Raw genomic sequence first — 13,019 nt, 5'->3', positions numbered from 1 at the left:
AGTGAAGTATGGACTGGACTGGGGAGAGACAGAAGGCAGGGAGGTCAGTGAGGAGGCAGATGCAGCAGTCAAGCTCGGGTAGGTTAAGGGCTTGGACAGCATGACAGTAGTTTGGATGGAGAGGAAAAGGCAGATTTTAACAATCTTGTGAAGGCGGAACCGACAAGACTTGCTGACAGACAGAATACGTGGGTTGTATGAGAGAGATGAGTCGAGGATAATGCCAAGGCTTGTGAGATAGGGAGGACAGTGGTGTTATCTGCGGTGATGGGGAAAATACAGTGAGAGGACAGGGTTTGGGTGACAAGACACAGAGTTCTATTTGGATATGTTTAGTTTGAGCTGTCTGTGGGACATCCAGCTGGAGATATCCTGAAGACTGGAAGAAGGGCGAGACTAGAGAGAGAGGGCAGGGTTGAAGAAGTAAATTTGGACATCATCTGTGTAAAGATGGTATGTAAAGCCATGGGACTTCTAAGTGGGATTCTCAAAACCAAGACTGACAAGCAGTAGGGACGGTAAGCTCCCCTCCAACTTGGGAGTCAGGGGATGGGGGACTTCACTCCCACCAATCTCTTTAATCCCTGCAACAACTGGGTTTTTCCCTATTGTCCTCGGCTCCAGACCCTACGTGAGTTGAGCCTTGAGACCCCAGTCATCCAAGCCACCCCAGGCAGTACAGAGCATCCCAGCTACCGAGCCATGACCGTAAGTGAGGGAAATGAGAAAAGTCCTGGGGCGTAGCTGAGCCTGGCTGGATTTGGGAGGGGTCCAACCTAACCTTGGGCCTTTCAGGCTCAACATCTAGGACCAGCCTGGGATCCACCCGGCATATACCATGAAGAGGAAATAGGCTTGTTTAGCCCTTCTACCCATGAAATACTGGGATCTCAGATGACTGAGCGGGGCAGTTAAGTAACTGATCTCATCTGTGGGGAGCTCCGGACAACTCAGACCTCTGCAGCCCTGATATCAGAGGCAGGCAGCTTAATAGGATATGACTAGTTTTCAACAGAAAGCAAATGCATTTTTAGTTGACATCGGCAGTAATGATGACAAGACTTCCCGGGCTTTATCGCTTCAAATCACTGGTTGATTCCACAAAGTCAATCTAACGCATGCTATGCTCTAAACCTTACAGACAAGAAGCGTTTCAGTTTCTTGAATACTAAAGTATAACTATTTCTAGTTACCTTGATCCAGTCCACTAAGTTGGCGGTTGGTAGATTCTTTTGGATCTTCGGTATCGTATTCTTCGTCTACTGGCTCAACACCTGACGGAGTTTTGTCCCGTCTTGAGTAAATAAACTGGGCAGCTATAACACAAAACAAGAGTAGGAGGCTGAAAGGTCACTTCCGAAAGAGTTTTCAATTCATATTTAAATGTAAAAAATGGCCCTTAACTGTTCTAAATAGGGTTTTTTTTTTGTGTTTTTCTCCTCTTGGCTTCGGAAATTCCAGATTGACCAGTGAGCAACGAAAAACAATCTTTAGTGCTCCCCAGAGTACTAACCCTCACCAGAAACATTATGCAAGAGTTTGCAAAAGTTTACTTTATGAATCCCCTTTCTTAGTTAATTTGCAAGACTAGGTGTATGCACTTTTTAAAACCAACAACTTACATAGGGAATTTGACAAAACTAGTTACTTTGTAAAACCAGTATTTAGATTCTTTTGCTCTTACAATACTGACCACAGTAAATCAACTACGAAAATAAGTACTGGTAAGACCTAAAATAAATTGAGGCAGGAATAATAAAGATCCAGAGCAGAGCCTAAAAGAAATGTGAGAGTCTCTGCTGTCTGTTGTGTTTTCGAAAATGCCCTTCTCCTGAAGCCACCATAAGGATCTCCAGGTCTCAGCACAGCTCTTGGGTGAGAAGAACCCCACTTCCTGAACCAGAAACTTCATTTCGAAACCAGGACAACACTAGACAAGGCAGATAAAGGAAGCTAAATCACAAGCTCCCTAGGACTGTGGCCCTGCTTTTGAATCAATCAATCAATCATATTTATTGAGCGCTTACTGTGTGCAGAGCACTGTACTAAGCGCTTGGGAAGTACAAGTCGGCAACACACAGAGACAGTCCCTACCCAACAGTGGGCACACAGTCTAGAAGGGGGAGACAGAGATCAAAACCAAACATACTAACAAAATAAAATAAATAGAATAGATATGTACAAGATAGATAAATAAATAAAAATAAAAATAAATAAATAAATAGATGATAGATAGATAGATAGATAGAGTAATAAATACGTACAAACGTATATACATATATACAAGTTTGAAGTTTCCAGCCTGGGGAGGGATTAGGGATGAACACCTCAACATGCAAAACTAGAAAGCTCTCACCCTCGAAAGCCATCTGTCATTTGTTCTTGGAAAATTTTCTAAACGCCCACACACATCAGTAAGCGGCTATCTGCTATTATCACAACTCTGGGATACAAAACCAACCCATCAGAAGATGGGAGGTTTAAGACAATAATTTTCTGCTATCAGGGGAAAAAAACATCCAAGAAATAACTATTCAAGTTTATTGCAAGGAGCCCTAAATTGGAATGCTAACAATAATAACAATAATGGCATTTATTAAGCGCTTTGTATGTGCAAAGCACTGTTCTAAGTGCTGGGGAGGTTACATGGTGATCAGGTTGTCCCCCGGGGGGGAAGGGCTCACAGTCTTAATCCCCATTTTACAGATGAAGTAACTGAGGCACAGAGAAGTTAAGTGACTTGCCCAAAGTCACACAGCTGATAACTGGTGGAGGAGGCAGGATTTGAACCCATGACCTTTGGCTCCAAAGCCCGGGCTCTTTTCCACTGGGCCACGCTGCTTCTCATCCATGAAAATTATATTGACAACTAGTGGGACTGCCAGCTTTGCCGAGGGTTACAGCAACAGGATCAAGCACAAAACTCCTGAGGGAGGGATGGCTACCCACCCACCTACCCACCACCACGTCCCCACAAACCCACAGCCACACCTGCCAACCCACCCCAACCTAAACATGAACAGTTTTTTTGCTGCAGTTAAAAAGCAAACCTGTTTTTCTTGAGGGGACTCAAATCTCAGGTATTCCATTAAATTGTAAATTCCTCAAGAGGCGGAGCCACATCTTTTACTGCCTGCTCCCAAGCGCTTAGTAATGCTCTGCCACACTGTAAACACTCAGTCCCCAATGATGAAGACAAGACATTGTGTCTATGAAACTAGTACTATACTACTCCAGCTTTGCACATAGTAAGCGCTTAACATATACCACAATTATTATTATTACTGGAGGTTATCCATCACCCGACAAAATCTGTTCTTGAAGTGCCTAGGGTATACAAGCCCCATAACCTGATTACTGCCAATTAGGTGCCTCCTTGATTTCTCCAGTATTTCCCACTACCAAAAATAAGTGGAATTTATATACTAAAAATTATTCGGGGCTGTAGCCATTAAGATGAGCACAGGAGTTGGGGCAAGTACTACATTAAAGGAAGCTGTAACATCACACGGCCCAACTTTTTCTGCTTCCAAAAAAACACTCCCAGAAGATCTCTGCCTCTAAAGAAAATTCTGCCGTAAACTGAGAGCGGCACTAAATGTGAAAAGGACCGAGATGCCGCCCAGAGACCGGCTTTGTGTCCTGAACTAGATGCAAGCAGAATAACCAATATTGTAAATTGCCTTCTACCATTCCTTCACAAGGAATAAAAAATGAAAGTTTGCCCCCAAATAATAAAAATAATAATAATTACGGCATTTGTTAAGCGCTTATTATGTGCCAAGTACTGTACTAAGTGCTGGGATCGATACGAGCAAATTGGGTTGGACACAGTCCCCGTCCCACATTGGCCTCACAGTCTCAATACCCACTTTAGAGATGAGGTAACAGGCCCAGAGAAGTTAAGTGATTGCCCCAGGTCACACAGGAGACAAGTGGCGGAGCTGGGATTAGAACCCATGACCTTCTGACTTCCAGGCTCTATGCTGCAAGGTTTTAGAATTGATATTAAAGCTAATATCTTCATGCTTCATTCTTCTTTGCACACAGTAAGCACTTAATAAATCCCATAATCATCATTATTATTATTACTCACTGTGCCTCATTCTCATCTCTCTTGCCACCAACCTCTTGCACTCCCTCCCTTCTTTTTGCCGGGAATTCCCTCCCCTTTTAGCTCTGGCAGTTCACTGTTCTCCCAACTTTCAAAGCCCTTCTGAAATCAGATCTCCTCCAAGAGGTCTTCCTTGATTACTCTCATTTCCATACCCTATTTCCCTCCCACCAGTAAACTACCAGTTCTGCACTCTGCATTATCTAGGCACTTGGATGCTTACACTCCCCGCCAATGCATTATGTGCACCTTTTTACACTATATGTTTTGCTTCCTCCTACCTGTAGTTTGTCCTTAGTTTGTCTCCCCTTCTAGACTTCAAATATTTTGAAGGCAGGCAGGATTCATGTCTACTAACTCTATTTAACTGTCTCAAGTGCTCTACACAAAGAGCTCAAATACCACTGATTGATTTAATTGAAATCACTGCTCCAGTTTACTTTATTATGCATTTAAGAGTAATTTTCACTTCTAAGAACATCTGAGAACTAGACTGTGAGCCCACTGTTGGGTAGGGACCGTCGCTATATGTTGCCAACTTGTACTTCCCAAGCGCTTAGTACAGTGCTCTTCACACAGTAAGTGCTCAATAAATACTAATGAATGAATGAATGAATGAACTAAGATGCTGGAATTCTATTAAAGGAAGCAAATTATTTAGCCCACCTTTCAGAATTTACTTTCTTCACAAGAACTTCATTTGGTATACATTTATAAGGAAGGTCCTGTGACCCTTGAATGGCAATACTATAATAATATTTTTCAGATATAAAAAAAAACATAAATTCACCTTAATTCAAAACACAAACCTGTTGATGGCGAAATACAATAATCATCCTCCACAGACTGGCCATAAAGATCATCATCTTCAAAATCTACAACGAAATCCACAATGTTAGCCACCCTAGTTTTAAAGACACAGGGCAAAATTTTCTATTTTAGCTGAACCTTCACTCTCTGATCTATACAATGGAAAGGCATCCACAGTATCTCTAATGACACGTTTTAGAATGGTTTTCACAAACTCCGTATTCAAAACTGGATCAGTTTCAACAGCTAAACAATATTCAGCATAAAAATGATAAATTTCAATCGCTAACATACTTGCTTTCAAGAGATACTAGTACATATACAATTCTTCTAGTATGCACCTACAACCACCTAGTTTTCAAGTTGCAGGTTTTAACATTACCATCTGGCAAAGCAAGTCCGGGAAAATAGCAAGAATTTAAAGATGGAAAAATAAACAAAAATGATGAAAGAATACAAGATAAGCACACGAGGCTCAATAAACTATTAGAAAACAATAAAGGGAAAGTTAAAAAAAGTTGATTTTATCTGAACATAGTTTTCATACTATAAAACTTCAGCTATCTCTTGCATTTATGCATGCCCCTCTTACTTAGACTGTGAGACCCCTGTGGGACAAGAGATGGTGTCAAGACTAGTATCTTCCCAAGACTTAGTCCAGTATTTATCACATAGTAAGTGCTTAACAACACAATTCAGAACAATTCGGCATTTGTGTAAATGTATATTTGATTGAATATTCCATTTTATCTCAATTCTACTGCTTGTGAATATTTTTTATGATTGTATCTCCTATTAGAGCTTAAATTTCTTGTTGGCAGGAAAGGTCTTCCCATATGCTTAGTAGTTCATTGCAGTCAATACGTGCTCAACAAACACCATTATTATTATTAATCACTGCTACTACTACTATTTTAAATGAAGTATCAATCACAAATAACTTTTCATTCTTTATGAAACGCAATATGAAAAATGTCAGACTCGAAATCTGGACATGGTAACAAATTAATGTATTTATTGAGCGCTTACTTTGTACAGAGCACTGTAGTTAAGCGCTTGGGAAAGTTCAACAAAATTGGTAAATACTTTCTCTGCCCCGAAGAACTTCCAAACCGAAGGGAGAAACAGTTTAAAAAAAATACAGATCTATACATTAGTGCTGTGGGGTTGTCACGTGCATAGGTGATGCAGAAAGGAGGAGGAGTAGGGGAAACGAAGTCTTAATTGGGAAAGGACTCTTGGAGGAGATGTGATTTTAATAAGACTTTGAAGATGGGGAGAGTGGTGGTCTACAGTGTACGGAAGGGGAGGAAACCAGGTCGGGGGGAGATCGAGGTACAGTGAGTAAATTGGCATTAAAGGAATGAAGCGTGCGGACTGGATTGTATATAAGATAGGTGGGGAGAGCTGAATGAGTGTTTTTAATGCCAATAGTAAGTAGTTTGTATTTGATGCAGAGGTGGGTGGGCAACCACTGGAGGATCTTAAAGAGTGGGGAGATGCGGACTGAACTTTCTGCAGAAAATGATCCAGGCGGCACAGTGAAATATGAACTAGTTTGGGGAGACACTGGAGCAGGGAGGTCAGCAAGGAGTCTGAGGCTGTAGTCAAGGGGGGATGTGGCAGTGCTTGGATCAATGTAATAACAATTTGGATGAAGAGGAAATCTGAGGTTGCGAAGGTAGAACCAACAGGACTGGGTGACAGATTGACTAAGTGGGTTGAATGAGAGATCTGAGTCAAGGATCATGAGATCAGAACATTTTACATTTTGAAGTCACTTAACTAAATTCAATTTGAAGTCCTTAATTAAGTTTCCCACATATTGGACATTGTAAGTTAAACACAAAATGACTAAGGTCCATAAAGCTACATATCTTGTATAAAACATGAACTAAAACATTTCAAAGAAACTGCTCATCTGAATGAGGCTAACAAAATCCAAAGAGTCCACCATTAAAAGTGAATACTGTATTCCAAAATTTGTACCTTTCATTATCATCCGATTCATCAAATAAAAATAGGACTCCAAACTCCGACTCTCTCCTAAGCCAATCCTTTTAGACCTCAGACATACCATGCTGACATATTTAAGGTCATTATGATGTCACCAAGTGTTACAGAAGGGAAAACATGTACTCAACACAACCAAGGTGAAAGAGGCTTGGTTGGATGCTTGCTCGATACACCGGTACGTGTATGTTACGTTGTGCTCTCCCAAGTGCTTAGTGCAGTGCTTTGCAAACTGTAAGTGCTCAATAAATACTACTGAATGAATGTATATTTAATATGTGTAGGTTTCACCCACGAATGACTGTAATTTCCATTCCTAAAGAACTAGTAACCACCCACATGAGTAGAATTACCCACTAGTTATGATTTCTGGAACGCCCAAGTCACGTATCCTAAACTGCACGCCACTGGGCACTGGTTGATTGGGCAAGTGTGGATGATGCTGTGCAATCCATCACCACTACTGCAACAACCAAGTGAATATCGCCCTGGTGGTAGGGCATACCTTACCTCTTTTAACCAAATGGCAAGTGCTCAGGGGCAGCATGGCCTAATCAAGGCACCTGGATCCCAATCCACTTGTCTGCTATATGACTATGGACAAGTCACTTGACTTCTGTTTGCCTCAGTTTCCTCCTCTGTAAAAAGGAGATTCAATACTTGTTCTCCCATCCTGAGACAGGGACTTGATCCAGCCTATCTATTCTACATAATAAATGTGGCATTTGATAAGTGCTTACTATGTGCCAAGTACTGTACTAGCACAAGATAATCAGGTCCCACATGGGGCTCCCCAGTCTTGTAGGGGGGAGAATAGGTATTGAATCCTCACTTTCATTTATTCATTCAATCGTATTTACTGAGCGCTATGCGCAGACCGCTGTACTAAGTACTTGGGAAAGTACAATACAATACCGAACAGTCACATTCCCTACCTACAGTCTGCTGGGGAGGGGGAGACATCAATACAAATAAATAAAATTACAGATATGTGTATAAGTCCGTGGGGCTGGGAGGGGGGTAGAGCAGAGGGACCATGTCAGAGCAATGCAGAGGGGAGTGGGAGATGAGGAAAAGTGAGCTTAGTCTGGGAAGGCCTCTTGGAGAGGTGCCTTCAGCAAGGCTTTGAAGTGGGGGAGAAAAATCTGGCGGATTTGAGGAGGGAGGACAGTCCAGGCCAGATGCAGGACGTGGGCTAGGGGTTGGCAGCAAGACGGTCGAGATCGAGGCAAGGGGAGAAGGTTAGCTCTGACAAGTGAAGTGTGCAGGCCGGGTTGTAAAAGGCGAGAAGTAAGGTGAGGGAAGAGGGGGAAAGGTGGTGGACTTTAAGGCCGATGGTAAGGAGTTTTTGTTTGATATGGAGGCAGGCCGGGCAACCACTGGAGTTTTTAGAGAGGGGCGGTGACACGTTTTCAATATTTCTGTAGAAAAATGATCAGGGCAGCAGAGTGAAGTATGGACTGGAGTGAGGAGAGACAGCAGGCTGGGAGGTCAGCAAGGAGGCTGATGCAGTAGTCCAGGCGGGATATGATGAGTGACTGTATTACCATTGTAGCAGTTTGGATGGAGAGGAAAGGGCGGATTTTAGCAATGTTGTGAAGGTGGGACCGACAGGCTCGAGCGATGGACTGAATGTCATCATCATCAATCGCATTTATTGAGGGCTTACTATGTGCAGAGCACTGTACTAAGCGCTTGGGAAGTACAAATTGGCAACATATAGAGACAGTCCCTACCCAACAGTGGGCTCACAGTCTAAAAGGGGGAGACGGAGAACAAAACCAAACATACTAACAAAATAAATAGAATAGATATACACAAATAAAATAGAGTAATAAAAATGTACAAACATATACATATATACAGGTGCTGTGGGGAAGGGAAGGAGGTAAGATGGGGGGGAATGAACCCACTGAATATGTGGGTTGAATGATAGAGAAGAGGGGACCGACAGGCTCGAGTGATGGACTGAATACGTGGGTTGAATGACAGAGAAGAGTCAAGGATAACGTCAAGGGTACGACCTTGTGAGGCAGGAAGGATGGCGGTGCTGTCCACAGTGGTGGGAAAGTCAGGGAGAGGACAGGGCTTGAGTGGGAAGATATGGAGTTCTGTTTTAGATATGTGAGCCACCAGGGAGGGGGGTGGGCTGGGAATAAGGCGTCATTTTGTTTTAGACCGTGAGCCCGCTGTTGGGTAGGGACTGTCTCTATGTGTTACCAACCTGTACCTCCCAAGCGCTTAGTACAGTGCTTTGCACACAGTAAGCGCTCAATAAATACGATTGATTGACTTTGTTGCCAACTTGTACTTCCCAAGCCCTCAGTACAGTGCTCTGCACACAGTAAGCGCTCAACAAATACGACTGAATGAATGAATGAATGTTTGAGGTGACGGGAGGACACCCGAATAGAGACGTCTCAAAGGCAGGAGGAGATACAAAACTGGAGCAAGGGAGTAAGATCAGGGCTGGAGATGTAGGTTTGTGTATCATCCGCACAGAGGTGGTAGTTGAAGCTAAATGAGCGAATAAAGTTCTCCAAGGGTGTAGATGGGGAACAGAAGGGGATTTATTACTCTATTTATTTATGTATTTATTTTATTTGTGCATATCTATCCTATTTATTTTGTTAGTATGTTTGGTTTCGTTCTCTGTCTCCCCCTTTTAGACTGCGAGCCCACTGTTGGGTAGGGACTGTCTCTATATGTTGCCAATTTGTACTTCCCAAGTGCTTAGTACAGTGCTCTGCACACAGTAAGCGCTCAATAAATACGATTGACGATGATGAAGGGGACTGAAAACTGAACCTTGAGGGGCGCCCCCACAGTTAGGGGGTGGGAGGCGATCAATCAGTCAATCAATCGTATTTATTGGGCGCTTACTGTGTGCAGAGCACTGTACGAAGCGCTTGGGAAGTACAAGTTGGCAACCTATAGAGACGGTCCCTACAGAGGAGGAGCCCACAAAGGAGATTGAGAATGAATGGCCAGAGAGATAAGAGAACCAGGAGGGGACGGAGCCAGTGAAGCCAAGGTTGGATAACGTTTCCAGGAGAAGGGGGTGGTCCACAGAGGCGGAGGCAGTGAGTGAGCAGATTTTGCAGATGAAGTGAGGCACAGAAGTGGTCACCCATCATCATCGATCGTATGTATCATCATCAATCGTATTTATTGAGCGCTTACTAGGTGCAGAGCACTGTACTCAGCACATGAGTGGCAAAACTGGGATTAGAACCCAGGTCCTCTCTCTCTCAGGCCCATGCTCTTTCACCAGCCCACTCTATTTCCCTCACACTGCTACATCTACCACAGCACTTGGTACGGTGCTTGGCACAAAGCGAGCTCGGAACAAGTACTACTGTTATCAGTTACACTACTATATTTTCAGGAGTCGTAGGCAAGATATCCTCACTTTGGCATTCACATCCATGGATAAAAATTCATTCAATCGTATTTATTGAGCGCTTACCGCGTGCACAGCACTGTACTAAGCGCTATAAATCCCAAACTACGGCTTTACTGTGAAATGCACCCAATCGCTTCTGTAAACGCCACTTGCGCAGAAAATTATACAGATCAGAGCACATGTCCAAGAAAGGGAATTTTTTTCTTATGATATTTGTTAAGCCCTTCCTGTGGGCCAAGCGCTCTACTAAACGCTGGGGTAGATACAAGTTCATCAGGTTGGACACGGTCCCTGTCCCGCGTGGGATGACCCATCTTAATCGCCGACGTACAGTTGAGGTGATTGGGGCACGGAGAAGTGAAGTGGCTTGCCCAAATCACACAGCAGACAACCGGAGGGGCAAGAATTCAAGTCCCCAGACCGTGCTCTCTCTGATAGACATGCTGCTCTTCCTTTCAGAAAAACACCATTTTACCTCGGGATCAATCAATGGCATCCCAGCGCTTCGAAGAGTGTTTTGCACATAGTAAGCGCTTAAAAAATGCCATTATTATTATTTATTGAGCGCTTACTGTGTGCACAGCACTGAATTAAGCACTTAGGATGCAGCATATAACAATAATAATAATGATGGTACTTGTTAAGCGCTTACTATGTGCAAAGCACTGTTCTAAGCGCTGGGGGGATACAAGGTGATCAGGTTGTCCCACGGGGGGCTCACAGTCTTAATCCCCATTTTACAGATGAGGGAACTGAGGCACAGAGAAGTTAAGTGACTTGCCCAAAGTCACACAGCTGACTTCTAGACTGTGAGCCCACTGTTGGGTAGGGACTGTCTCTATATGTTGCCAGCTTGTGCTTCCCAAGCGCTTAGTACAGTGCTCTGCACACAGTAAGCGCTCAATAAATATGATTGATTGACAATTGGAGGAGCCGGGATTTGAACCCACGACCTCTGACTCCAAAAGCCCGTGCTCTTTCCACTGAGCCACGCTAGACTGACCCTTAAAACGGTAAATAATCTCGACTGACCCCTAAAACGGTAAATAAGGTATATCACCTGTATATATGTATATCACCTGTATATATGTATATATGTTTGTACATATTTATTACTCTATTTATTTTACTTGTACATATCTATTCTATTTATTTTATTTTGTTAGTATGTTTGGTTTTGTTGTCTGTCTCCCCCTTTTAGACTGTGAGCCCACTGTTGGGTAGGGACTGTCTCTATATGTTGCCAACTTGTACTTCCCAAGTGCTTAGTACAGTGCTCTGCACACAGTAAGTGCTCAATAAATACGATTGATGATGATGATGATAAATAATAACAGTAACTGTGGTATTTGTTAAGCACTTACTATGTAGCACCTGTATATATGTATATATGTTTGTACATATTTTTTACTCTTTATTTATTTATTTTACTTGTACCTATCTATTCTATTTATTTTATTTTGTTAGTATGTTTGGTTTTGTTCTCTGTCTCCCCCTTTTAGACTGTGAGCCCACTGTTGGGTAGGGACTGTCTCTACATGTTGCCAATTTGTACTTTCCAAGCGCTTAGTACAGTGCTCTGCACACAGTAAGCGCTCAACAAATACGATTGATGATGATGATGATGATGATGTAGCAGGCACTGTACTGAGCGCTGGGGCGGATGCAAGCACGTCGGGCTGGACACAGTCCCTGTGCAATGTGGGGATCACGACCTCAATCCCCATTTTACAGATGAGGCAACTGAGGCACAGAGAAGTGAAATGATTTGCCCAAGGTCACCCAGCAGGCAACTGGCAGGGCGGGGATTAGAACCCATGACCTTCTGACTCCGAGGCGGATGTTTCATCCAGGACGCCACGCTGCTTAAGAATGGGTTTTCAAGGGAAACCTTCAGCACGGACGTTTCGGCCCAGGAACGGCCTGTGTCTGTCTGTTATTATGTTGTCCTCTCCCAGGCGCATAGTACAGTGCACTGCACACAGTAAGCGCTCAATAAATACGACCAAATGAGTGAACAGCCTGCACCTACTTTCCCTAACAGGTAAACGACACAAGCAGAGAGAAGTGGAACGGTGTAATGGATAGACCACGGGCCCGGGAGTCCGAAGATCATGGGTTTTAATCCCGGCTCCGTCATCATCATCAATCGTATTTATTGAGCGCTTACTATGTGCAGAGCACTGTACTAAGCGCTTGGGAAGTACAAGTTGGCAACATACAGAGACAGTCCCTACCCAACAGTGGGCTGTTCTCTGCTTAGTACAGTGCTCTGCGCACAGTAAGCGCTCAATAAATACGACTGATTGATTGATTCTCTGCCGTGTGACCTTGGAAAAGTCACTTCACTTCAAGTCACTTCGACTGGAGGCACAGCGTGGCATAGCGGACAGAGCCCGGGCTTGGGAGTCGGAGGACGCGGGTTCGAATCCCACTCTGCCACTTGTCTGCTGGGTGACATGGGGCCAGCCACTCAACTTCTCTGGGCCTCCGTTCCCTCATCTGTAAAATGGGGATTAAAACTGTGAGCCCCATGTGGGACAACCTGATCACCTTGTATCTCCCCCAGCGCTTAGAACAGTGCTTGGCACAAAGTAAGCGCTTAACAAGTACCACCATTACTACAGAGAAGCAGCGTGGCTCAGGGGAAAGAGTGCGGGCTTGGGAGTCATGGGT

General features: G+C 43.6%; 1 protein-coding gene across 4 annotated transcripts in view; it reads right to left on the bottom strand.

Annotated features, from left to right (window-relative positions):
• The window catches only part of HBS1L (HBS1 like translational GTPase), a 118,117-nt gene that overhangs the window by 97,979 nt on the left and 7,119 nt on the right, over positions 1-13,019 (bottom strand). For all 4 annotated transcript variants that reach the window (XM_038759961.1, XM_038759951.1, XM_038759944.1 and 1 more), the window contains exons 2-3: positions 4,924-4,989; positions 1,194-1,316 (exon numbers count right to left, since the gene is read on the bottom strand). In XM_038759961.1, coding sequence (XP_038615889.1) covers positions 1,194-1,316; positions 4,924-4,989 — 189 coding nt within the window. The remainder of the gene's footprint in view (positions 1-1,193; positions 1,317-4,923; positions 4,990-13,019) is intronic.

The sequence above is a fragment of the Tachyglossus aculeatus genome, chromosome 2 (assembly GCF_015852505.1).
Source record: "Tachyglossus aculeatus isolate mTacAcu1 chromosome 2, mTacAcu1.pri, whole genome shotgun sequence".
NCBI lineage: Eukaryota > Metazoa > Chordata > Mammalia > Monotremata > Tachyglossidae > Tachyglossus > Tachyglossus aculeatus.
This window is presented reverse-complemented; position numbering and strand designations above follow the sequence as displayed.